Source organism: Dermacentor albipictus, chromosome 3 (genome assembly GCF_038994185.2).
Source record: "Dermacentor albipictus isolate Rhodes 1998 colony chromosome 3, USDA_Dalb.pri_finalv2, whole genome shotgun sequence".
NCBI classification, from domain to species: domain Eukaryota; kingdom Metazoa; phylum Arthropoda; class Arachnida; order Ixodida; family Ixodidae; genus Dermacentor; species Dermacentor albipictus.
In genome coordinates, this window is record NC_091823.1 from 148335451 (window position 1) to 148363288 (window position 27838).

General features: G+C 46.8%; 1 protein-coding gene across 1 annotated transcript; it reads left to right on the plus strand.

The window, feature by feature from the left end:
• Positions 1-321: 321 nt before the first annotated feature.
• Positions 322-22193, plus strand: LOC135896663 (uncharacterized). Its single transcript, XM_065425147.1, has 5 exons — positions 322-625; positions 710-839; positions 3273-3363; positions 7464-7618; positions 20312-22193. The coding sequence occupies exons 1-5, from the start codon at positions 342-344 to the stop codon at positions 20474-20476; spliced, it is 825 nt and encodes a 274-aa protein (XP_065281219.1). The 5' UTR covers positions 322-341; the 3' UTR covers positions 20477-22193.
• Positions 22194-27838: the final 5645 nt, after the last annotated feature.

Genomic DNA, 27838 nt, shown 5'->3' on the forward strand with positions numbered 1-27838 from the left:
CTATATTTCGTGCCTCTTTGCTTGCTCAACGTTATTCATACGTTTAACAGTAACTAGGCAAAATAGGACGCATTGCAAGTATGCTGAACAGGTTCTCTTAATCGGGCAGAACATTTGTTGTCACAAGCGGAAAGCCTGGAGCAGCTTCGAACCGAAGGCGCTATAGCAGACGACGCGCCATTGCTGTAAATTCGCCTATTAGTACGGGCAAAATTACAGATAACGCAACAATAAAAATATATCCGTTCGTCGGGCACAGAAGCGGGGAATGTGACCAAATTGTTTTATCTTAATGAAGCCACTAATGAATCCAATGTTATCGGATCTTATCGGCTTCGGCTATGAGGAGCACCAGGGTTAAAAAAATGGCGCCAAAAGGAGCCCATATGTCGCGGGCCCAAGAGGAGGCTCTCGTCTCTTTCATAGAGCAGCACCCATACCTGGCGAAACCGGGGTTCTCGCATCGAGTGCCTGTTGCTCGGAAAAACGAGCTGTGGGCCTCCATAACGCGAACACTGAACGCCATGGGGCCCTCAAAGAAGCCTGCCAAACGATGGCGCAACACTTGGGCAAAACGGTCTTTTAAGTACAGGTCTGTCGCGGCACGTTTAGCGGCAGCGAACAAGTAAGCTAACTGTTAAAAACGTCGTGAATTTAAGCCGTGCGTGCAGGTTACGGTGGTGTGCTGATGGCTTGGCGTCTTGTTCAGTGCGACGAGCGACATCGTCCAACTACCGGGACTGGGCGGCCGCATCCTCGCCCTTGTCGGCACTGCACTGAGTGGCGCGAAGTCCGGGCCACACCTTTTCGAGGACGGTGACGACGAGGACGAGCCTGAGGTACGCCCTGTCTCTCACTGCGTGCGGCGTGGAGAATCCTGAATTATGTACCAACTAGGCCCAAATGAAGTTTTACTGGCGTTGAGAATATTCGATTGCAGAGCGACTTGCACCAGCGCCACAAAAATAGCGCGGGCAACGCGTCCTTTGCACATGAACGAAGCTCGCTTTTTTTTGTAATGTGACGTTTCCGTAAGTTTGGCCCCATTGTTTGTGAAACTATAAATCTTCCCGCATTTGGTTGGCTGCACAGAACGGGCGACAAACCTTATTGCATGATCACGTTTTATTCCGTGTACTTAAAGCATTTCAGGAAAGTTACGTGCCCTCCTGGCACGTCACTGGAAAAGTGCGCTCCAATTGATATGTTGTCGACACTTTGTGAAGTCGTAAAACTGCCCTTTTCATAATGTAGTATAACGTGAGCGCAGTATGGCATATTTCGCAAGTAGCCCTTCGGTGTTGTGATGTTTAAAACGTGTTCTTCCTCTGTTCAGTTTCGTTTTGTCTCAGTTATGTGCTGGCTGAGGCTAGGCACTTCAGACAGCAAGCATACTGTTTTAACTCTTTCCTTACTGTGCCCTAGGAAACCAACAAATTTCATTGAAAGCTTTTCGACATGTTTTATTATAGTTGTAACTCTTCCACAAGCAATGCCTTGCGTCGTATGAAATGAAGGCTGCACTTTTACTTTTAGTATGATTTGGTAACATTTGGCGTGTTGGGGAGTGTCTAAAAATAAAAGTTCTACGAGAGGTGTCGTCAAAACTGGTTTCCAGTGATTCTTGCACTTCTTGAATTAAGGAACACAAAATGTGTGCTTTGATAAACTTGACTAGGTAATTTTGAACACAGCTGCAGTGAAGACGCAGGAGCTTCTGTTGCAATGTTAAATTTTAATGCTGACAGCTACACTGCTTCAACAATGCCTGAAACATCACCACATGCTTGGAAGCGTGCATCGTTTCTATTGTTACGTTATGCTAACATACCGTGTACAACCTTCTTTTTTTTTTCTGGAGTGGTCTGCTTTTATCAATCAGCATATGTGCAGCATATTCCAATAAAACCTTCTCGTTGGGGTCTTTTCACTAACACAGGCACGCATAGTCAATTTCGTACTGGCCTTCTATGCAGACTTTGCCAGTGACCTGACACCTTACCATTCGACGTTTGAACACAGGCTGCGCAGATGTCCTTAGCTCCAACAAGCATACACAGGGTCAGTTTAAAGTGCAGAACCAAGCCAGCTAGCTTAAAGAGAGGAGCTTATTGAGCATTAAAGTCAAGTATGCATAGAGAGAGAGTAAATGTTTATTCAAAGAATTTCGATTCAGCTCTACAATGGGAGGGCCCCTCTTTCCAGTAGTCCTGTAGCATTGGCTGCCCATCGCACCCGTTGTGCCAGGTCGAGCTGGTCTTGCCAGTCGGAGCTGGGCAGCAGTGCCTCCCATGGCAGGGCGATGGGGTGCGAATTTAGGTGTGCACGCACCTGCCCATACAATGCGATAGAGTGATGTGTGTTCTTCGCGGTGCGGGCGACTGGACGTGTACAGTGCTGGCTGTGTCGTATAGGCAAAATTGAGGTCCGTTGTGTTCGACCAACCCTTGTGTCAAATTAAAATATTGTTGAAGCATTTGCCAACTCCAAGATAGCTCATGCCATAGTGCTCTGAAGTGACATTCTAGAAAAGTCTAAAGTCGATGTAAATGCTTTGCAATGCCAAATAGCTGACAGGACAGCGTTGCCATCAACAAAGGTTTGGCATGCCACAAGGGATGCAGCATTTCATGATGGGTGCTGCCAACTCGACCATTCCTACCAGCTCTTTGAGATGTCACATTATAATGGCAGTAGTGTTATTCAAATTCTTTTGAATGGGCAAGCCTGATGAACTATTTCAGTAATAGCTCAACATCTGAGGCTTTATGCACCATGAAAGTAGTACTTACTGTCTTTAAGGGTACAGGGTTTTCCCTACAAATGATTTCTGTGGCCTAAGAAGCACAAGTATTGAAAGGATGCTGGACTTCTACAAAATTGTTTAATGTTTTTCTTCTACCGTATAAACGAGGAGGAAGGGGATTAACCAAGGGGCCTGATTTTTATTAGTCATATCATAAGAAGCCAACAACCCACAACCTTTGTGAAATGCGAAGGTTGTGGGATTGTTCTCCACTTGCGGCAAGTTGTTTTTTCATCCACTTTCATTTCCATTAATTTACCGTTTTCTTATTTCATTTATTAAGCACAAATAATTTCCCCTATGTTGTCCTCGGTGTCAGTGTTTGTTGGCTTCTTGTGATATCTTCTACAGTTTGTGAGTTTAGGTTACAGTTATTTGTGCATTTAGGTGTTTCTCGTTTGCCATTTAAATAATCCCAAAAATGCCATGGTGGAGCTTGAGTGCTTACACTTATCTCTTGTTGTAGGAGGAGGACAGCCCCATGTGCCCAGAAGATCCTCTATCACAAGCCCCCCAGGTTTCAGTAAAGGAAGAGCCGGGAACGAGTAGTCTGCAGCGTAAGTTGATGCTCACGGCCTGCTTTGCATTGTTCTCCTATTTGTACACTTGTTGCAGTTTCCATTCCATTCTTGTCTGTAGAATATCAAAAACATTGAAATAACAGGTCATATATTTTACTATTAGATTCAGTCTTTGAATTGGATATAGTCATTATTTATAAGTACGAAATTTTTTTAAATAAATATATTCTATGAATATTTTAAGCCATCAGCTGTGTGCTATGAAGCACAAAATTAGATTAAGTGCACAATGGCTGTCACCCCAGTGGCCATAGTAGGCGTAAAACATGAGACATTACAAAGTGGAGCAGGCTACATCACTCAGAGAGCCACACTTTACGGACTATACCGCGATCATTCGTACTCCTCTAAGAGGCCTGTGCAATGGAAACAAACAGCTTATTTGTTCCTAAGGTTCCATTTCTGTCTTTAACAAAATTCAATTTTATTTTCTGGTGGTAAACGTGAGCAGTAAGTCTCTGTAGCCTTTGTGTTGTTGCCTGGTACGCATGGAACAGAGTACAGTCGATTATGGGCAGGTACCATTGCCCTCCGCATTGAGTATTGACGCCGAACAGGAGTACCAGCTGGAGCAGGCTCCCTGGAGATTCGGTCAACTGGTTATGCTACCACGAAGAAAGGAGAAACCAGCTGCCAGGTCATGGCTTCCACGTCTGTGGGAGCCACCGTGAATGCGTCAATAAAGACCAACTGCTGTGAAATATTGTACTGCGTAAGAAACAGAGCTTAATATATAGTAGATATAGGGTAGCCTCCGTGCAAACTTCAACATTTGAAATATGAGTTGAAGTGTAATGAAAAGCTTGTCAAAATAGGCACCTTTGAGTCTGAAACTGAAAAAAAAAAAAGCACCATCGTTACCGCTTGCTGGAAGTGACGCATGTCCTAACACGCGGCTCGGAGGCCCTGCTACGGCGTAGCATAGATGCCACAGTCGCCGTTTGGTGCCGCGATGAGCCTTCTCGGTATGTGAGACACTTGCACTAGGTACTTCATGCCCTGATTGGTCTCTGTGATTCGCCAGGTGCGGCTACGCAAGCAAGCCCGGCGCACTGAAAAATCTCGAATGTGGCATGCTGGGACTTGCACTGTAAGGGCATCACCAAGTGCACACCTCGTCTGCTTAGGTGCTAGTTAAAAGCCGCTAATAAGGAAGCTATGCAATTACCAGCTCTGGGGCTTTGGCAAGATTGACTCAGTGGTGTACTACTGCGATAGCGTTAAGGGCCCCGTGTCACAAAAAATCTGGTGTCCTGCGCCCTGCATCCAGCATTGAGCTTCTCGTGAGTGATAAATTGTTTCGAACCACGCATACCCAACCACGCAGGCCCTCCGTGTAGCGCAATGACATTACTGAATTAACTGAATTACTCAAAGTAAAATGCGTCGGAAAAATCGTAAAGGATGACAGAACCTACAGCCATGATAGCGTCGTATTGTAATTTGAATATGCAAGAAAACATCATTCTGCTACACAGAAACTGAAACACAAACCCCTTTTCCAGCATTTCTACAATTCTTAGAGCGGCGCACCAGGTTCCTTGCAACAGCATCCAGATGGCACTCGCATCCACGCCCATGCAAGAGGCCGTGTTTCTACGAGATAGCTCACCTTCATGCATAGCGTTCGCCGCCAGCTTTTCCCGGTAAACATTACGGTTGCATAAGCTGTAGCTGCCAGGAAGGGTCAGAAGCAGTCAGGTATCCTTGAATGCCGACGTGTTCCACTCTTAAAGGCGAAGATTAAGCAAACTCCAAATTTTTACTACTCATTTATAACAGAAGAAGCTGACAAACAATGACACCAAGGGCAGCATAGGGATAATTAACTGTAGTTCTTCTTTTTTTAAATAAATGATAAATAAATGGAAATTAAAGTGGTTGAAAGAGCTACTAGCCACCGGTGGGTTATGGACCCACGTCTTCGCATTACGCGTGCCAAGCTCCTACCAATTGAGCTACTGTGGTGCCATTTTCCTATTCACTTTGTGAAATATTCATGTTTATCTACCAGAACTAAACCTGGTAGTGTTAGCCCCTCTCACAAGCCTTGGCGGCGGATGTGGAACATCCTTTCTGTCGCAGGCGTCACGTTTACATGAACATTTTATGGTGAAGGCAACTGGTCAATAAACCCATCCAGGCTACTTGAAGTTATCAAAGCTGCCAGATTTGGGATCCCGGTTTGTAATGAACCAGAAGAAGGGAAACCGAGGGGCCTGATTTTTATTAGTCACATTATAAGAAGTCAACAAACAATGACACCAAGTGCCTTGGTATCATTGTTTGTGGCTTCTTATAATATGAATAATAAAAATCGAGCCCCTCTGTTTCCCTTGTACTAATTTATGACAAATTGAGCCAAAGTGAAATTTTGTTGCAGCTGACCTTTAACCCTTTGAGGGTAAATATCTTTTGCCATATGCGCCGCCCTCCTCCCCCGCCCCAGGGTGGAACTTATTTATTGCAGATTTCAAATCTTCAGGTTGACCTATCTCAAAAAAAAATTTACTGCAATTTCTTTTACTGTGACCACAAATTGAAAAAGAAATATTTTTCGTAAGTAAATAAGCATTGTTTATTCATGAATACAGATGGGCTTGCGTAAATATTTTTAATAAGAATAAAAAAAGTAGATACACTGACAGAGATGTATTCCGATTCAGCACTCGGGCAGTAGTCTGCATCGGAGAAATCGCCGCTCGACTCACTTGCATCAGAACAACTGGCGCGCACGCCCACAGCGTAATTGTGCACCTGTCTGAAAAGTCTAAACAGTCACAGACTTGCAGTAATCCTTCATCTAACTGCCAACGAGGGGCAATCAGTTATTCAGTCTTAAGAAAAGAAATGTAGGCATGGCAGCATCGTTCGTATACCTGTATGGTGGCATTGTTTGTGTAGATTAGCGCCCACCTGTGAACAGGTGTAATCGCACCCCCGTGAGCAATAAACAAGCTAGCATCTATCAGGGACCCTTTGAGAAATTAGAAGCCAGGTAGGCATCAGCTTTTACAAGTGCGACGAATGGGAATAGCCTGCGAGACGAAAACAAAACTAACTGCTGTGCACCTGCATGGATGCGCGAGCGGTCGCTGAAACGGCAGCACAATGAAGCCATGGAATGAAAACCAAGGGACGATGGAGTGAAAAAGGAAAAAAATAAAACCTTGTTCACGGCGCTGTATATTTACGTCTTTGTCCCTCAAATAATTAACAGACGGCTTCTCATCTAGTGACTTCATTTCATTGACACATGCACTTTTATTTTCTGTGCCAACATATACTCTACTAGCGGCATCCAGGCAGAGTGTCACCTCAGTCCTGTCATCTATGCGTTGTTAGGCATTATATGCCTAGAGTTGATGTTTACAAACATTCATTTCTTGTCAGAGCAATAGAATAGTGGAACAAACTGAACTCAGAAATATTTGATGATACAAACTTGCTTGCGAGTTTTGAAAAAAAAGCTAGAACGATTAAATGTTTAATTTCGATGTTCTTTATTTTCATATAGCATTGTACTATGCCATTTCTATGCTGATATTTTTTATTCTGTTGTATGCTCTTTACACATTTTTGCTTTCAGTTTGCATTGTACTGCTTATAATACGCTGTTTGTACATTTGCTCTTAGTGCTGCGAATTCACCCACCCTATAACAGCTTGAAATTACTGTGAGCCTGAAAGGGCTCACAGTAATGAAAGTAAATAAATATGTTTCCTTGTTTTTCCCCAGCTGTTTAAGCCAAGTGATACTAGCCGGAGCGGGTATATATCCTTCATTTTCTTCATAAACCTTCATTTGCAAGTCAGTGCTCGCGTGTGTCTGCATTCCTCACGTTATACTATGTTGGGGTGCACTTGGAAGGCAAGGACACATATGCATCATTCAATCCTTGTCTTTCAAGAAGCAGCACTCCTTCATGCAACTTGTTCGTATGCGCCATTACCATATTTAACGATGACTTAGCAGTAATTTAAATTCATATACATATGTGCATCTGCCAGTACATCTGTTCACGATTGCAGCTGTTGCTGCGTAATTGAATCGAAATGTTTGCTTTCCATTTGCAGACTGCCACCCGGCAGGTGAGGAGGCCGGGTGGCCATCTCGACAGCCAAGTGCCGACAGTGTGATCGAGCGGATTTTCGCCGAGCAGCAGCGTCAGGGTGACCTGCTGTCGCAGATGACCGAGCAGCTGCAGCAGCTGGTTGAGAGCAACCAAAGGGTACGTAAGACTCCTTCGCTTCATTTCGTACTTAGCAGGGTGTGCTGTGGAAGCTGCGCAAGTAGTGCGGTTGTTGAACCTTCGATCCACACACTTTGTGCTGCACTTGCTTTTTATGTGCGATACAGAATAACTATTTCATACATTGCAACTGATACCACACAACCTTCTGAATTTTTTGTGTGCTTAGCAAATTTGGGCTAATAGTTTTACAATTTTATGAGTGATGCACACATTAAAAAAGAAAGTTCTGTGCATGAATATGTTTAGTCCATATGTTTCAACCCTTTGTTAAAAATCTTGAAATGCATGGTGCAAGAGAAGTTTCATATCTTCCGGCGTATAAAACACATCCCGTATTTATTGAATCTAGGCTGATGTTTTTTTTTTTTCAAATAATCATATACCGAACAATTGGGCTGACTTAGATTTGAGGATTTTAAAAAATGTGCCAGTTTGCAATTGAAAATGATAAATATGGTGCATAGCACCATTCAGAAAAGTCCGTATCGCAGCTGCTACTAGCCACACCAGTAGCCAACTGAAGTACACAAGCAGCGTCACCATTTTAATGCGATAGTTCTAAGCCTTTTGCTGTCAGACCTTTCTGGCCGTGACGCACTCCCAGTGTTGGCTTGGTTTCAGGGAACGAGCATAAAGGGAATTAACATATCAATTTATTTTTGATTATGAGTAGTATACAAATAACATAGTCGATGCAATATGCACATTTCAGTGTTCTGCAGCTGTTGTTAGTAAACATCATCATCAGCCTGACTATAACATCCGTTCAACATCCGAATCTGACGATGCGGAACCCATCTCTTCATTGAATGATGCTGTCCGAGTTCAAATCCGAGCTCGGCTTGTATTCTGAATCGGAACAGCCACCGCTCCAATGAGCAGACGAAGGTCTCGCCCGGCTCAGCCATCCGAAAGTAACCGCGCGCAGGTAGGATGCGCTTTCAGTCGCCCGCACAACGGAGAGAAGTGGGACGTTGTGTGATTAAGAGGACAGAGGGAGATGGAAAAAGGCTAAAACAATGTTCGAAGGACTTTACGTTTACTGCTGCAAGTCAGAAGCGAGGGTGCAGCGAGAGAGCAAAAGCAGCAATCGAGTCACTCTTTTCGGAGAGGCAACGTGCGCCTGAACTTGACGCGCCGTAGCAGACACACCAACAGAAGAAAAATAAGAACCTTCAAACCAGCAGAAATGGCAGAACAACCCTTGAACCCATAACCACACGCACACGACGCATGATCCAGCGAACGCGGAGCCACCGCGCCACTCAGCAAAGAGAGAGGGGGGAGTGTCAATCGCACCGTACTCTTTAATACATGTACTAACACAGGTCGGGGCTAAAATACGAACTTGTAGAAAGAGTCAACAGATGGTGGGGCCAGTCCAGGAGCACCAGCTTTGCGCTCAGGCACGAAATTTTGAATGCACAATGTAGAATGTACCGGTACGTCAGTGACACTGTGGGGGGGAAGCGCGATGACGTACCGGTACGTCCGTGACAGCGAAAGGACTAAGGGTCCCGTGTTGCAGAAAATCTGGCATCCCACGTCTGGCGTCCAAAGCTGGATGTCATTTCACCAAAAAGAATTTTGAACCATCTATACCTAGGCCCTGCATGTGGTGCAAGAAAGTCACTGAACTAATTGAATTCCTCAAGCTAAAAGACAGAAAAATCGTAAAGTACGACTTACACACAACCTACAGAAATGATAGTGTCGGATTGTAATTCGAATGTTAATTCTGTTAAGCGAAAACTCAAAGCAACCCCTTTTCCAGCATTTCTACCATTCATAGACCGGCCACGGCGTACGCCATTTGTGTGCGCCGGCCCGCTAATATCTTGGAGGCCACGGAGCAGCACACCTGGTTCCTTGCAACACTTCCAGATTGCGCTCTCCTCCGCCATATTGCGGCCCACTCCAGAGGCCGTTTCTACCAGAAAGCCTGCCTTCGTGTATAGTATTTGCAGCCATTGTTTCCTAGTAAACATTATAGTTACATATGCTCCAGTTGCCAGGAAGCATGAGAAGCAGTTGGGGATCTTTGAATGCTATCACGTTCCACTCTTAAAGGCGAAGCTTAAGCATCCTCCAAATTTTGACCTCTGTCGTATTGGCATGTGGCATCAAACTTGTATCATATAGACCGTATTTACTCGATTCTAATGCGCCCTTGATTGTAACGCGGACCCGTTTTCCGTGACCAAAAAAAGGGAACGTCCAGAAATACAACTTTCTCTCATTTGGAAAACAAAAGATTTACTCCCAATGCGCTAAAGTTGCGATAAATAAAAAAAGTCACAGTTTCGGAAGCATCGATTGTTGTCCGCCATTTAATCTAACTTCTTCATCCTCCCTTCTTTCCCTAGCCCACTTGTTCGTCTTCTTTCGTGCAATCAGCACAGACCGCTTAATTCTTCTGGACCTTTCATTACACCTCCTGGTGTAATACTTGAATATTGGGTATGTTGCCTCTGTTTGACCCAATGCTCCGGTGTAGCAGATATTCTTTAATATTCCATGCTGGGATACGGTCTTAACCACTTGAAATGGTCTGTAAAAGTTTCAATTTGATGGTACAGCACCTTTTTTTACAAGGACATAGTCTCCAGGTTGTATGTCCGCTCTCTCGTTATGCCTTTTATCAAAGTTCCTCTCCATGCAGCGCTTGTAGACCTCCTGTTCTTTGACAGTTTCCTTGATATTGACACGCGTACTTGTCTTTATCGGGCGACAAGTATTGTCGCCTAACAAATGTTATCGCACAGCGCGGGATGCGCCTGCATGTGTCCGAAGTTTCTGGAAAGTTATCGATGCTTCTATCCGCTGTCTGTTGTCGCCGAACGTTGTGTTATCTGATTTCATCGCTTGACACGAATGGTGTAGAACATTTTAGAAGGCATGCGGGTCCCAACGTTTAATCTGGAACATTCGATGATTGCTGTATAAAAGCCGACGCGCTTGACCCGCAGATCAGATTTTCGACGATCGCCGAGCGTGTTCGCCGCTATCGTTGCGCTATAAGTGTAGCCTGTTTTGTGGGCACAGGTTCGCCCAATAAAAGTTAGTTTTGTCTATCACAGTATTGCTACTGTGTTCTTAACGTCACCACCACGTGACATCTGGTGGAGGTGCATTTGGTCCATGTACCGGACGCCCCCGACAAGCCGTGATCCAAGCCCGGAACGCAAAGACAACACCAACGCAGTCCCGGACCATCGAGCAAGCCGCCGTCTTCAACAACTGCCCCCGGAGCACGGACTTTTGCCTGAGACGACCAGGAAGATCGCCACCAAGTCCATCCCAATGGCAGCCCCGGCATCGCCCATCGTGCTGCAGCAGCCCAGGGAGCCTCCGACGTTCCGTGGTTCAACTTTCGAGGACCCGGAAAGCTGGCTTGAGACGTACGAGGGAGTCGCTACGTTCAACAACTGGAACAGCGACGACAAACTGCGATATGTCTTCTTCGCATTGGAAGACGCGGCCAGGACGTGGTTCGAGAACCGAGAAGCCACCTTAACGACCTGGGAACTTTTCCGAAGCGGCTTCCTGCAGACATTCGCAAGCGTCGTACGCCGAGAACGAGCCCAAGCGCTATTAGAAACCCGGGTGCAGCTACCTAATGAGACGACCACGATCTACATGGAAGAAATGAGCCGTCTCTTCCGCCACGCCGACCCTGAAATGCCCGAGGACAAGAAAGTCCGCCTGCTGATGCGTGGTGTGAAAGAGGAACTTTTTGCCGGAATGGTACGAAGCCCACCGAAGACCGTCGACGAGTTTCTTCGCGAGGCCACCAGCATCGAGAAGACACTCGAGATGCGAAACCGGCAATTCGACCGCCGCACGACCTCGGCAAACTACGCCAGAGTTCAGTCACTGGCCGCCGCCGACCTACGCGAGACTATCCGAGCTGTCGTGCGGGAGGAGCTACAAAAGCTCTTCCCATCATCACAGCCTCAAGTGACTTCGATTGCCGACGCCGTGCGTGAGGAGCTCCAACAACAACTTGGAGTAGCCCCTGAATCGCCGCAGCCTGAGCCGCAAGCGATGACCTACGCCGCCGTCGCACGCCGTCAAGGACCCCCTCCGCGACCACGCCAGGGCCCTGTCACTCCGCAGTTTCGTCGTCCGCCGCCGCCGCCGCGAGCACGACCACCCGTCGCCCAGCGCACCTACGCGAGGAAGACGGACATCTGGCGTGCTCCTGACCACCGCCCGCTCTGCTACCACTGCGGAGAAGCGGGTCACGTCTACCGACGATGTCCGTACCGGGAGATGGGACTGCGAGGTTTCGCCGTCAACGCGCCGCGTCCACAGCTTGGAGAGCGCCCACGTGACATCGCCGATTACCTCGCCGCTACTCAGTGGAGCCCTCGACGGCCATCCCGTTCGCCGTCACCAGGACGCTACCTGTCGCCGCAGCGCCGACCATACACCGGCCCAGCCCGGGGCCGCTCTACGAGCCCATATCCGGAAAACTAAAAGCAGCAACCAATGGAGGTGCGGTTGCTGTTCGTCGAACTGACGAAGATCCTCCGCCGACGACGAAGACGACAAAGAAACGATCTCGACGACCTAATGATGACACGCCGCCGACCCGACGAAGTCAGGAAGCCGAGACTACACCGACGAAAGACGGCTTGACGACGCGACGTTCCAGCTTCAGTTCAACACGACGCAGCCGTGATCCGACGCCAAGACCCAACTGCAACGCCAGACAAAGAACCACAGACCTCGATGTACTACTAGACGGCCACGCAGTCACTGCCTTAGTCGACACAGGGGCCGATTACTCCGTAATGAGTGGACACATCGCCGCCCAGTTGAAGAAGGTTAAGACTGCATGGGAGGGCCCCCAAATTCGGACCGCTGGAGGACACCTCATTACGCCGACTGGAATCTGCACGGCAAGAATAACCGTTCATGACCGGACTTACCCTGCCACCTTCGTTATCCTCCAGCAGTGTTCACGAGACGTCATTCTCGGCATGGACTTCCTGAACCAACACGGCGCAGTCATCGACCTGAAGTCGAAGTCAATAACGCTGTCGGAAGATAAAGCGATACCGCCGGAGAGCCCTCGTAGTCACCACGCCTTGAGTGTGCTCGAAGACCAAGTGAGCATCCCGCCCCGCTTCAGCATTGTTATTTCGGTCGGCACCGAAATACCCGCTGACGTAGAAGGTGTCATCGAAGGCAACCAACGTCTCCTGCTAGACCGTGAAATTTGCGTCGCAAGAGGGATCGCTCGACTGCATGGAGGGAAAACTGAAGTGTTGCTGACAAACTTCAGCCAGGAGTTCAAGCACATCAACAAGGGCACGACGATCGCGTACATCGAGGAAATTGTGGAAACCGGTAGTGCGTTTGTCCTCTCGGATTCCGCCGCATCTACCCCGACAACCATGGTTCCCGAACCAGACTACGACATTAATCCAAGTCTCCCAGTGATTAAGCAACAGCAGCTCAGAAGTCTGCTCCGACGATACAAAGGCTGCTTTTCGACGACATCGAGGATTCGACAAACACCAGTCGCCAAGCATCGCATAATCACCGAGGAGTACGCTCGACCACTCCGCCAAAGCCCTTACCGAGTTTCGCTGCGAGAACGCGAAGCTATAAGAGAACAAGTCGACGAAATGCTGCGCGACGACATCATCCAGCCGTCGAAAAGCCCGTGGGCATCCCCTGTTGTCCTGGTGAAGAAAAAGGACGGAACCCTACGTTTCTGCGTCGATTATCGTCGTCTGAACAAGATCACGAAGAAGGACGTATACCCCCTTCCACGGATAGACGACGCATTGGATCGGCTCTGCAACGCTAAGTACTTCTCGTCGATGGATCTCAAGTCTGGCTACTGGCAAATAGAAGTCGACGAGAGAGATCGCGAAAAGACCGCCTTCATCACGCCAGACGGCCTCTACGAGTTCAAGGTCATGCCATTCGGACTCTGCTCGGCGCCTGCAACTTTCCAGCGCGTGATGGACACGGTTTTAGCAGGATTGAAGTGGCAGACCTGCCTTGTTTACTTGGATGACGTCGTCGTCTTCGCCGAAAATTTCGACGATCACCTTAGGCGGCTTACGACAGTACTAGAGGCCATCAAGTCATCAGGGCTTACTCTGAAGCCAGAAAAATGCCGCTTCGCTTACGACGAGCTTCTGTTCCTAGGCCACGTCATCAGTAAATCCGGAGTACGCCCCGACCCGCAGAAAACAGCTGCCATCGCAAAGTTCCCGCAGCCCACCGACAAGAAGGCAGTGCGTAGATTCCTTGGCATGTGTGCCTACTACAGGCGCTTTGTCAAGGACTTTTCACGCATCGCCGAGCCGTTGACACGTCTAACTAAATGTGATGTTGAGTTCAAGTGGGAAACGCCGCAGGCCGACGCATTTGAAGAACTCAAACGACGCATGCGGTCGCCGCCTGTACTTGCGCACTTCGACGAGTACGCCGATACAGAAATCCATACTGACGCCAGTAGCCTAGGCCTCGGTGCCGTTCTAGTCCAGAGGAAAAACGGAGTTGAACAGGTGATATCTTACGCTAGCCGGTCGCTGTCAAAAGCGGAAGGCAACTATTCTACGACCGAAAAGGAATGCCTCGCCATCGTTTGGGCTACAGCTAAATTTCGCCCTTATCTTTATGGCAGGCCATTCAAAGTCGTCAGTGACCATCACGCGTTGTGTTGGCTAGCGAGTATAAAGGATCCTTCAGGACGACTGGCGCGGTGGAGCCTCAGACTACAAGAATACGACATCACTGTAACCTACAAGTCCGGACGAAAACACTCCGATGCCGATTGCCTATCACGCGCCCCCATTGACCCGCCGCCGCAAGATGACGAAGATGACGACGCCTTCCTTGGCATGATAAGCGCGGAAGACTTCGCTGAACAGCAACGGGCAGACCCGGAGCTAAAAGGCCTGGTGGAATATTTGGAAGGGCACACCGACGTTGTCCCCAGGGCATTTAAGCGCGGATTATCTTCCTTCACGCTTCAAAACAATCTCCTCGTGAAGAAGAACTTTTCACCAGTCCGCGCCAACTACCTTCTTGTTGTCCCGTCAGGACTTCGTCCAGAAGTATTGCACGCCCTACATGACGATCCAACCGCTGGACACCTCGGTTTTTCCCGGACACTATCGAGGATACAAGAAAAGTATTATTGGCCGCGCCTGACCGCCGACGTCGCCCGTTATGTCAGAACATGCCGAGACTGTCAGCGACGCAAGACACCGCCGACAAGGCCAGCCGGATTACTACAGCCAATCGAGCCTCCTTGCCGACCATTCCAGCAGATCGGGATGGACTTGCTGGGACCCTTTCCGACGTCAACAACCGGAAATAAGTGGATCGTCGTGGCGACAGACTACCTTACCCGCTTCGCTGAAACTAAAGCACTGCCGAAAGGTAGCGCAGCCGAAGTGGCGAAATTCTTTGTCGAAAACATCCTGCTTCGACACGGCGCCCCAGAAGTCCTCATCACCGACAGAGGAACGGCCTTTACAGCAGAGCTCACCCAAGCCATTCTGAAATACAGTCAGACAAGGCACAGGAGGACCACGGCCTACCACCCGCAGACGAATGGTCTTACGGAGCGGCTGAATAAGACCCTCGCCGACATGCTAGCGATGTACGTCGACGTCGAACACAAGACGTGGGACGCCGTCCTGCCGTACGTAACCTTTGCGTACAACACGGCGGTGCAGGAAACAACACAGATCACGCCGTTTAAGCTGGTTTACGGCAGGAACCCGACGACGACGCTCGACGCCATGCTGCCCCACGTCACTGACGAAGAGAATGTTGACGTCGCTAGCTATCTCCAGCGCGCCGAAGAAGCCCGACAGCTCGCCCGCCTACGGATCAAGAACCAACAGAGGACCGACAGCCGACACTACAACCTCCGACGACGCTTTGTCGAGTACCAGCCCGGTGACCGTGTTTGGGTTTGGACACCGATACGCCGACGAGGACTCAGTGAGAAACTACTCCGTCGCTATTTCGGACCCTACAAGGTCATCCGACGTATTGGCGCTCTGGACTATGAGGTCGTGCCAGACGGCATTTCGCATTGACAGCGACGTCGCGCACGACCTGAAGTGGTCCACGTGGTGCGTCTTAAACCATTTTACGGACGCTAACGAACTTTCCTTATTTTGTTTTTTTTGTTTTTTCTTTGCTATGAGTGCTTACTTATTACTTTCGTTTGTTTACAGCATCGGGTCGATGCTTTTTAAGAGGGGGGTATTGACACGTGTACTTGTCTTTATCAGGCGACAAGTATTGTCGCCTAACAAATGTTATCGCACAGCGCGGGATGCGCCTGCATGTGTCCGAAGTTTCTGGAAAGTTATTGATGCTTCTATCCGCTGTCTGTTGTCGCCGAACGTTGTGCTATCTGATTTCATCGCTTGACACGAATGGTGTAGAACATTTTAGAAGGCATGCGGGTCCCAACGTTTAATCTGGAACATTCGATGATTGCTGTATAAAAGCCGACGCGCTTGACCCGCAGATCAGATTTTCGACGATCGCCGAGCGTGTTCGCCGCTATCGTTGCGCTATAAGTGTAGCCTGTTTTGTGGGCACAGGTTCGCCCAATAAAAGTTAGTTTTGTCTATCACAGTATTGCTACTGTGTTCTTAACGTCACCACCACATGACAATATCAGTCAGTTTGAGGTTTTCTAGGAGGCCTAGCTAACAATCTGCAGGAAGTATGGGCGCTGTATCCAAAGTGGCAAAATGAGTACTGCAGCCTAAACAAATGGTCTACAATCTGTTGTGATGTTTCACAGCGGCCTTGAGGCAGTACTTCCAGCCACGTGCAAAGTCTGGATACATCTTCATATACTGTCTGATGTCTCGTATGGCACATTCTGCTAGGCCATTGGTGGTGGGTGGTATGGAGAAGAATACTTTATCCTTATCTTGTGCTTCTGTGCCCACTTTGATAACTTGGCACTCCGGAAAGCCGGCTCGTTGTCACAGTCTAGTGTCTTTCTGCATTTAAAACATTCAGCCTTGAGGAGATTGATAACACTGTTTGTGCGTCCTCTATATACTAGCTTTAGCCACAATTGTCCTTGTGCACTCATCTATGGAAAGCAGGAAAGCTTATGTTCATTTGACTCCTTCCCCCTTCTTTTTGAGCTCTGCAAAGATCAAATGAATTACTTCGAATGGGACGCTTGAATATTCAACGTTTGTCATATCATCTGTCGATTGCTTTAATTTAACTTTGTTCACCTGGCAGAGGTGGCATTTGCAGATGTAATTGCTGATTTTGTTTTAATGCCTGTTCATGTGAATCTCATGAGCAGTTTCTCATATGTGCACCAAAAACCATAATGTCTGTCTGATCCAGGAGTGTCTTGGTACAGACGAAGAATCCTTTGAACTTGCTTTATTCGTGTACAAGTAACCTTGGTAGTGCTTCAGCATCAGTGAGGAGCGGGCCAGGACAGTGTGAAATTACTAAATCAAACTGTTGCAGTTAGTTGACCCATATGGCAATGCGGCCTTATGGCTGGGCCATGCTCAGAAGTTGAGTCAGTGCTTGATGATCAGTGAAAAGCTTGAATTTGGCACCTTCCAGGTAAGTACAAAAGTATTGAACAGCTTTTAAGATGGCCAGAGCCTCCTTTTCTGTGATAGAGTTATTGATTTCAGTGGGTTTTAGCGTATAGCTGTAGTACCTCACATCGTGGTGTTTCATTTGGTCAGCTTGTTTTGAAGGTTTCTGGTATAGAACTGCACTCGTAGCATAGTGTGATGCATCTGCATTCAGCACAAAAGGCAGAGAAAAATCCGGTATTCGCAAGACGGGGCCCGACGATATTGGTTTTACCAGCTCACAAGAGAGGCACCTTTGCACTCCTCGTCCCATTGAAAAGGTATGTCTTTCTGGGTTAAACGTGTGAGGCGCCTTGTTCCCAGTGCATAGTCTTTGACAAATGCGCTGAAGTTTCCTGCTATGCCAAGAAAAATGTGCAGAGAGTGCACGTCATAAGGCTTTACCAGCTTGGAGATTCTCTCTACCGATGCTTGCTTAGTGCTTTTAGTGTGTGCATCGAACACTCTGCCAAGAAATACTACTTTATCACGAAAGAACACGCTTTTCTTGAAGTTGATATTGAGTTGAGCAAGGCAGAGAGCAAGAAGGACTTTTAAAAAATGACTACAGTGCTCCTCCTTGGTCTTTGAGTAGCTGATGATGTCGTTGATGTACACATTGCAATATGTGCCCAAGTAAGGTTTAAGAATGTCGGTCATAATCTTATAAAACCAGTCAGGGGAGCTTTCCAGCCAAATGGTAGACAGTTGTACTCAAACAAGTCAAATGGGGCTATGAACACAGTGTACTTCTTCGTTTCTTCACTTAGTGGAATCTGCCAAAAGCCCTTGCAGAGATCTAATCGTGAATAATAATGGCGACCACCAGTTTCATCAATGATGTCGTCAATTCTCGGCATTGGATAAGGTATCAATTCAGTTGACGATTGAGAGCCCGGTAGTCTGTGCAGAGGCAGAATGTTCAGTCTTCTTTTGGTGCAATATGTAGTTAAAGGACAAGCAAATGAGGATACAGAAGGCCAGATGATACCTGCATCTAGCATTTCTTGCAACTCCTTTTTCAGCCACATCTTTTTATCTCTGGACATATTATAGGGGGTTCTACGAACCACTGTTTTATCTGCGAGCTCGAAAGGAACGACATGTGATTTCATTGCTGGAGGGTAGCTACCCATGCATGTCAGCTCTGGGTACTTTGTCTTGACGTCTTGCTGGTGGAAAGTCAGCCTTGATACACTAGGTTCTTCACCGGGATCTTCTGTTCTTATGGTGTCTCCGGCCATTACTTTGTCGTCCCAGTGGAGGTTTATCTTAGGTTTTCTCATGTCTAGGCGGGACAAAAGAAAATCATTGGCGACATTGGGAACTGCTGATACGTCACTGGTAATAGAATGTCCTTGGAATTCAATAGCCAGGGTTACCCATTCCCTATGCATGGTCACTGACCCATCGTAGGCTTGGATACACAACATTCTACCAGCGTGCAAATGACCGGCATCCACTCGGCTATCGTTGATAACTTACACAGAAGCCCCAATGTCAACGAGGGCCTTCATTTCAATGCCATCTACCTTAATGGGTAGATGGCACCAAATACACGGTCTCACTGTAGCTCTATTTCTGGGGCTTATGATCCACAGTAGTCAGCTTATGTGGAACTAGCGTGTCATGAACTGCAGTAACGGGTCCTTCACCATAACCACATTCATGATCGACACTTCCTCGGGGTTTGTTTATGAAGCTATCTTCACACTCAGATGACGGCAACGACTCTACATGTTCACTCAACTTATGAGAATCAAGTTGTTCTGTTCTACCGTCTGGCTGTCTTCTCAATGGCACTGAGGTCTGTAGAAAGCTCAGAAAGTCATCAAATGTTCTTGGACCTTTGAGCTGGACTTGACTACAGATCCTCATACACAACCCTTGCATTACCAAAGCTACAACTGCAGGAGAAGGCAGCTTCGGCTCTGAAGAATACAACAGGTGACACTTCTCAAGGCAGTACTCAAGCAGAGAGCCAAATGTATATCTGAATTGTAGTGCAGCATCCCATCTTTCCATTGCATTGCCTTGGAAAATTACGAAAGAGTTTCTTTTCCATAGTTCCCAACGTGTTGGTCCATGATCTTTCAGTTGCACATTATTCCATTTTCAGGCGATAGCGCCCAAATAGTGGCGCATACTCAATATCTTTGTGTCGACGGAGTGCCACATATTCTTGTCACAGGTGCGCTCGAAGAACCAGAGCCAGTACTGTGCACTTTGTGAGTCTCCTTCAAAAACATCCGGCTCAACAATATCTCGTGCAGATTTTACTTGATTAAGCGGTTGGACCAAAGTTCTCATTATTTCACTGTGTTGCATCATGTGCCTTTGTGGTTGTTCTGTGACAGTCAAGACCAGGCTTACCTTCCTGGCAGGCATTTCCTCTTTGAGGGTGCCACGGCACATGGGTTCCAGAACGAGTTCGCTCGGTGCCTGGAGCTGTTGATTCACTGTCACCGATCCTGTTTGCACCAGAGCTTGGCAGCTGATTGCAGCTTTTTGCAACACTGTGTTGATCAGCCCGGTGGAACTAACTCTGCAAGGAAGGTCCGGCGCTGACTCATGGTGCACTTGGTATCGGGTGGAAACAACAGACTCCAATGATGCCTGATCGTCGAAAAACGTCACCCACATGTCTGGGCTTCGAAACCTGTTGGCTGCACTAAAATGGAGCGTTCCTAACTAGAACGACTGTAGAAAGCACATGATCTCGGTGAGACGTGTGTCGTCCACCATTTTATCTAACTTCTTCATCTCCTCTTCTTCCCCTGGCCCACTTCTTCGTCTTGTTTCATGCATCCAGCACAGACCATTTCAATAGAGTTGTATGGTTTTACTAGCTACGGTCACAACCTGCTCAAAAAAATTCAGTGTTCTTTAAGATTCTGCAGTCTGTAAATTCTTGCAGTCGACCGTACATGTTATGCAGCACCACTTAGGCAGCAATCTAGCAGCGTATGTAACCAACAAATTAATTTAGTTCGGGTAAGTAAAAGTAAGTTGATTTGCAAAGCTAACTGAGGTATGCCTTCCTTTCCAGCTCGAGGAACGCATGGGGCACGTCGTGGAGCACATCACGGTCCAGAACACTCAGGCACAGGTGCTGCAGAAGGAGCTTGTCGGTCTCCGGGAGGCTGTAGAGCGCTCTGTGCAGGCGCAAGAGTTAATTGCGACTGTGCTCTCGCACCCCCGGAAGCCAACGTAGTGTTCAACATGGCGAGCAATGTCTGTCCTCTTCGTGCAGTCTGGCCTCCTTATAACGAAGTCGTATTAGACAAAAAAAAAGAAAAAGCTTTGCTGTATTCGAGATTCGTTATAAGCATATATTTGTTACGTGCTGATATCAGTGCGACATTTTAAATTTACCTCATTATACCTGATAATTCGTTACATTCTTGTTTGGCAGGTTGAGTTTTGGCTGTATCTAACTGTATATATATCACTTGCTTTATCATCTGGGCTGTTCGCCGTGTTGGTCGTAAACTGACTAGCCCAGCTTATAACTCCTGGCAAGGTGTATTTAATTCCTCTTGTGTGTATGTGGGTGTGCGTGCATGTTTTCTTCTGTAGTATCCATGTTCTTGCTTGCCAGGCAGGCATTTTTATTTGTGCTAACTATATATATATATATATTTTTAAGTGGGTACACCCAAGGTCTCGTATTTAACATGGTGTATTTATATTTCCACTATTCTTTTCTTAATTTTATTTGATCAAGGCAGTGACCTTGTACTTCTTATTTATCGTGCCAGACTACTTCAAGTGCATACAACATTTTAATACTTGCAGCGGTATAGCAGATGTGATATTTTGAGTGTGTGACAAGTAGTTAGGTCATTTTACAATTTTTACGCACTGTTGATTTTAACGCAGTGTTTCAAGAGAGTACAGTCAGATAATCCTGCTACGGTATGATGTCAGGACAGGAAATCTTTGTCAACCACAAACGCACAATTTGTGGCATTTCATTCTGCCTGAGCACAAATTGCTCACCTGTTATTGCAGGTGAAACTGCTTCAACTGTTTCCCCACAGGTTGTTGCTGTTCGTGTCATTGTAGGGTTTCAGATATGGCTGTGCGCACAATTTTGTATGTATAATAATGTCTGTTGTGACATTCCTCATGAGTAGTCTTTTTTTTTTTTTTAGACAGGCACGTGAACCACAGTAGAAGTTTTGTCGAGTGTCCTCTAGTCAGCAACAGTGTTTCTTATGTAATATTTACTGGTGTTGAAATGTTTTAGGACTGCCTAAATTAAATGAATCTGAGCCATGAAAATTTACATGCCATATTTACTCATGTATAAACACACTTTTCTTTCACAAAATCCAGCTCGAAGTTTGGGGTGCGTTCATTACGAGGGGTAAAATTTTGGGCTCACATGCTGTCGCATTAAATTTGAATGTATGTCAAGAGTATGGCTACTCTGACAACATTTACCAATAAACGCAGTAGCGTAAAAATGCACCGACAATTTCAATACCACCTAATGCGAAATTTTAGAGCAGCTCTATACGTGTTTTCATGTCACAATATGTTGGCTGGCACGGACAGTCTGTCTCGTGCGGCAGGTTGCAAATGGAGTGAATTGTTGCAAAACAAGTAATATTCAAACAAGAGGATACCGGTGAGCAGAATCGGCGATCGGTAGAAATCTGATGTGCGGGTCGAGCACGTCAGCTTTTATATGTGACCTGTCGAAGGTTCCAGTGTAATTGCGTGGCCTCCAGAAAGTGCTACACAATTCACATCATGCATGCAATCAGATTACAAATACTACGGCGCCATCACCTAGTCTCGTGTGGCACTGTGCTTTCCTCCTCACCCTTTTGACATACTCTCCCCCTTCACTTTCCACCTCATGCTTTCACTGTAGCCTTCTCCTCCGCTTCCCTCTTTGCTCTCTCGTCTTTTATCTCCCGCTGCGCTCTACATTCGCTTTAATATTTCTCTGTGTTCGTTCGCTCGGTTACGCCGAAGAATGATGCCGAGCCACGCCAACGTTCAACGCAGGGACGGGCTCCTAAGAGCTGTGCTCTAAAATAAAGCCAAAAGCTACCTACTTGCCTTTTTAATGAATGGGTGAGAAACATCAACTGTACACACATACACAACAATTTATTGACAGAGGTGCCATGCACGCTCCTCTCTCCCCCCTATTTAGAGTCAGTGAGCACGCACTCATTAACGCTGAGTGTGCACTAATTTCCTTTGTCTGAATTGCATAACATGTCGTCTTCGCTTGCATCTGTTGCGTCACATATTTGAATCTTCTTAAAGCTTTTCCTGACGACGTCGACGGAGACCACTTGCCACGCTTCAGAAATCCAGCCACAAAGCATTTCTACCGACAGCCTCTGGAGCGAGCGCATGCTGACCTACAGCCATCCAGATTGTGTACAGCCGTCCAACACATAGTCTTTGAAGGGCTTGTTCAAAGACTGGTCCAAAAGCTGTAGCACTGAGGTGAGGCCGCCTGGAATTGCAGCAGTGTCAGTACGCAGGTCTCTTTCAACTTGTTGCGTACGCTTTCTACAAGGTTCCTGCGAAAACTGTTTAAAGCAAGCACCGACGGATAAACGTCGTCGTCGCATGAAGTGTGTTGTCAACCGGAACTTGTCCTAAAATCCTTCGTGCCTCATGCTGCACCATGTCCAAGGACACTGCACAGCCATCCTGTCGTAGGTCCCATAGATGCTGAACAAGTCGCTCCTCCAGTTGCAGACACTCTACATACTTCGGCTCGCAGAAGGCCTGTCATGACTTGTTAGTGGCCTGAAGTTTTTTCCCGCTGATTTCATCAGTAACGAATGCAAGCTTCTTCAACACTGAAATTTCTGCCTGCATCACGGTTCCCATGCTCCAGTGCATATTCTACAGCTTTCAGCGTGAATGCAGCCATGTGCTCTCATGCTTTCCCATTGCGGAACACAAAAGAACAATACCCACGACGACTGCGCACCACTCGCAAAATGAGAAAATGTGGCGCATTGATGGTGATGGCATGATGGCAAGCCCCCCCTCTCCTCCAACATAATATGCGTGGCCTCCGAGTTCTAGCAGCTTTCTGAGTTGCCACAGCAAAGCGTAAGCATCCTCATTCCGCATTCAGTTAACACTGATTTATGCTACATGCCTCTGTATAGATTGGCAGTTCACATGACTTTAGTTGAACAGCTGTCGGTGATCTACACAATCATCGCCAGTGAAACAACCAGTGGCTACTGATCCACGGCTGCTGGATAGAACACACACGGTGCGGCTTGCTGCGCGCTCCATAAACAGCATGAGAAGGTTCAGTTTTCCGAGTCACTGCCGCAGCACCACCAGAAGGGGATGGATATCGCGAGCGCCCATCGGATGAGATCCGCAGCGCGCTGCTGTAGTTATGCTTGAGCGCATGCGTCTTTCTGTCACACACAAATTCTTCTAAAACCCACATCGAGTACACATCGGTTAATTACCGCTCTTGCTTAAAGATAGCTGCAGCTATTAAGGAATTTTCGGGTTTGCCCTGCTCGAGGTACGACTTTGCGCACCGATCGCTTTTCATGGAACAAGTACTTGCGGACATGGTTTGCCAGTCTCCTAGAGGATCACAGCTGACGGTTCTGGAAGCGTTCCCTAATACATAAGTGTTCTTGATTTGTGACTTAATCTGTCCCTTCGGACTTAATGATTACACTCGGGTAAAAAATGACTTCGAAAATTGCAGCGGCCACTGCTTACTTAACATAAGCTCAAACTTATTCCTTTCTGCGGCAGTCTCCAAACATGTTTGTAGTACACATATGATAATATGTCCCAAACCACAGCTGCAAACTAATGCTTATCATATGTGCGACCATCTCGTAGAAGTGAATTCAAGTCACTTAAAAGAAATTTCCCTGCACAGTAACTTTCATTCTAGGCTGAATTTCAACAGTGAACATGAAATAGGGACAAAAGACACAAAGCAAACTTATTCAATACCAACTCAGCTTTCTTCCCTGCCCTCGTTTCTTCCTTCTTTTTTCGCACTGCATATAGCTTTGCATCAAGCCCATTGACTCATCTCACTGTCTCGAGACTTTTCTTGATAGTGGTTTTTGAGCCAGCTTTAAAAGCCAATCGCAGAGCAAAGGTCAGAGTGACTTCCTCAAAAGTATCTCGGGAAGTTTCTTGGAATGCTCTGGGTCGTTCGCTTCGCACATTAACGCAGGACATAGGATGAAGTGCGGCAGTAGTGCTGAGAGGAGCAACGTACATGGCTTTCTGCTCCTTCTGACATTCCCAATCTCCATTACTCTGTTGATGAAATTGCACGTCAGCTTGCAGATGCTGACGAGTTGTCTTCACGTGTGGAAGTGGGAATGAATGTCTTCACGTGTGGAAGGAACATCGGCCACTAAAAGATAAAAATTTATTTATAGAAAACAGATTCACATCTAGGGAAGCAGTAAGCACTGTCTGCTGAATTATGTTTTCAAGCCTTTAGTAAATGCTGCACTTCAGGAAGTATCGGTGGGGTTCGAATTAACCAAATTGACATGCTTTCGAGTTCAAACTCAACGAGATTTCTTTCCATAGCAATGTATACTTTTTCTCCAGGACTTTCCTGTTAGTTTGAATCACAGTGTACGAATATACTGAGGTGTTGTCACTGCACCCACCGGCGCGTCCATAGTATGTTCGGCCGTGGCGGAGCGCAGCCTGTAGTTCTGCGAGACAACAGACGGCACTGGGACCAGCGGGCCCAGATCAGTGGGCTGGCTCCTTGAGATCCCGCTGCCTATGCTCGATTTTTGCGTTTAGTAGCGTGAGTACATGCGCTAAGAAAATGCTTCACTGATACGAGGGTATCTGGTGTAGAGCAGTTAATTATGTCATACAGATCCCGCAGCACTCAAAGCCCATTACCGTTCCAAAGAGGCGGTGTTGCTTGTTGCCTGTGTCAAGCTATGGGAACGGCTGAGGAAGCATAGTGATTCCACATCTAAGTTCTGTAGCACAGCAGCATGGCAGCAGCTGAAGTACAGGGGGTTTGATTGGTTCGGTCTGCTCGAAAACACTTTGGGCATGTACGGCGCTGTGGGCACCGGCTGGAAACAGTGGCATCGCTCGCTACTGTTGAATCGGCTCCTAACAAATGCGGGTAATGGCATTATGGCCCTGTCCTGTTGTTCCCCCGAACGGCCGCCGTTTCTTCCGCTTCTGATGGTCCGTTGGTGTTGCTGGGCATCCCTCTCCGAGAAGAATTCCTCCGTCCGACGAAGTGTGGGAAGCCTCCGCAGGTTGTTCCTCGGCGCGGCACTGCGTTTTTCTTCAGTAGGCCACACAGCGCGTCGCCAGCTGTAGGATCATAACAACACACAATGAGATGGAAAAATTTATTTTAAGATAATTTATTTGGAGACGGATGTGGCACATACACACGCATGTACGCTGCATGAAGATTGTTGCTATGATGAGCAAAGCTCAGCCTCTTTGTTTTTTTCTTGAGCCTTCTTTTTCATGCCCATGTTGACATGCCTGCAATGCTACCTCATTCGCATGCTAACATAGCAATGCAGCAACTGAGGTACAGTTTGTTCCTTATGATCCTCACAGGGAAAGTAATCATGTATGTGTCCAGGACACCATCAATTGTGTCCCATTATACAGTCTGGGCACCTGCGTATAGTACAAACAAACATTCTGTTTGTTTAAATAAATTGTAAAGGTGTATGTTCAGGTGTGCAAGACCTCCTCTTGTTTTTGCATTCGTGAGTGCTGCTTCAGTGGAAGTGCTCTTTTCCATACTGAACATTGACTTGCATGTAGGGCAGCTGGTGAAGTTTTTCATTTTTCTACAAATGAATCCTGCTAAATAATAAACTATGCAGTCTTCAACTTCAGTTTCTGCTCCGCTCTTCGTTTGGCTGATGACATCATCACATTCCCAGTCCTCTACACAGATAAGACGGTCAAGTTTCTGCTTCACTTCATCTACAAAGTCATTTGCTGATGTGACATTGTTCAGGTTTATAAGGGCCCTGAAATCGGGTATGTCTAGTAGTGGCTTTTCTCCCTCAACTACTCTGCAGTTGCTAGAATTAAGAGGCTTGAGGAGCGTGTAAATGGATAATGTCTGGTACAGCTTCAAGAAAGTAGGCATTTACAGGCAGTCATTCTGGCTTCCAGCCAATCTTGTCTTTCGAAAGAAACATTCAGTTGGATCTTGATTCATCTTGCTTGTCAAGACATTTAAAATTGTAATCGTGCAGGAGAGCATTGCAATGTTCTCTTGTGGGTTTTAATGTGACCCAAAGACCCTCAGATATGCTCTTGGTGTGGAACATGTCTCTTGTTATCAAGTCGCACTGAGGCTGCTTCTCCCAGCTGTCAAGCCATGCAATACCGCGGCTGATAACTCCACGGTCTGAACTCTGCTTTGTAATGCCTTCCGCAAGAAAACAACGATTTAATGCATCGAAGAGATCGTTCAGAACTAAAGTAAATTCCTCAGTCGCTTCACTTACGTCAAGCCGCAGTACACATTTTTCTCTGTAAAATTTAATGTCTGATGCCATGTAGTGGCTGAAGACTTGTGTCACCAATTTCACATGCATTATTTCGCATATGGTTGTGTAGATGTGATTATATGTAATCTTTGGACACACCCACAGGCCTCCAGCTTTGTTCTGATCCTCCTTTTAAACTGCAGAATAATCTTCCCATCTTATCCTCTGGTAGGTACCTCTGCTGCTTCAGTCGATTTATTATGCATTTGATTAAATGTGGCACGTCTGAAAATGCAAACATCTTTCTTGTAGGATCACTTGGGCGGGTGAAAAAGCTGCAGCAGTCCTGAAGGCTCCCACTTAGCCCCAATGTGCCCCACATACTTCTGTTTGTTGATGCCCCATCACACATAAAGCCGTGAATTTCGGCGCCAGCTTCTTCCAGTAAAACAAGTGCTTGAAGTAGCAACTGTGCAAGAACGGTGCCTTTTGTTGCACTTTTGGCCGCAACAACTCACATTCGGTTGGGCATAGCTTTCGCCAAAAGGGCAAAACATAAAAACCAGAGCATGGTCAGCAAGCTCACCTAAGTCTCCTGTCTGTGATGTCATTCCTACATGTTTCATAGTATTTGAGTTGACACGCTTACTCTTCCAGAGTTGCATTTCAAACATTAGCATCAGACATTGTCATCAAACAAAGATTGTCATCAAACATTAGCATACCATGTCTTTGAAAGCTGTCCTTCTTTGCCAACTTGTTTTTTAGAGCAGCAAAGAGCTTGTTATCAAAGCCGGATTTGAAGCCAACCGTTGCGATATAACAGCAGACTGTTCTGATTGATGGCAATGCAACAATTTCATTTTCCATTCGAAACCTGTACCCTGCAGGTGACCTAACATGTAGGAGCAGGCAGAGTAGTATCCAGTTGTCTGAATATCTTCAACCCTTCTTTGATTGAGCTTTTCCGGCTGCCACACACTCTTTCAAAACAAGCTGCTGAGCCTCCGGAAGGTTCGCCTCCTTAAAAAGACATTCAATTGATTCCTCATTTAGTTTTCTTAACTTTGCTTTGCATTTAGGAA

Coding starts and splice junctions, on each gene's coding strand:
- LOC135896663 (XM_065425147.1), top strand. CDS start 342: ATGAGGAGCACCAGGGTTAAAAAAATGGCGCCAAAAGGAGCCCATATG. Junction 626..709: donor CGTTTAGCGGCAGCGAACAA/GTAAGCTAACTG, acceptor CGTCTTGTTCAG/TGCGACGAGCGACATCGTCC. Junction 7,619..20,311: donor TGGTTGAGAGCAACCAAAGG/GTACGTAAGACT, acceptor CTTCCTTTCCAG/CTCGAGGAACGCATGGGGCA.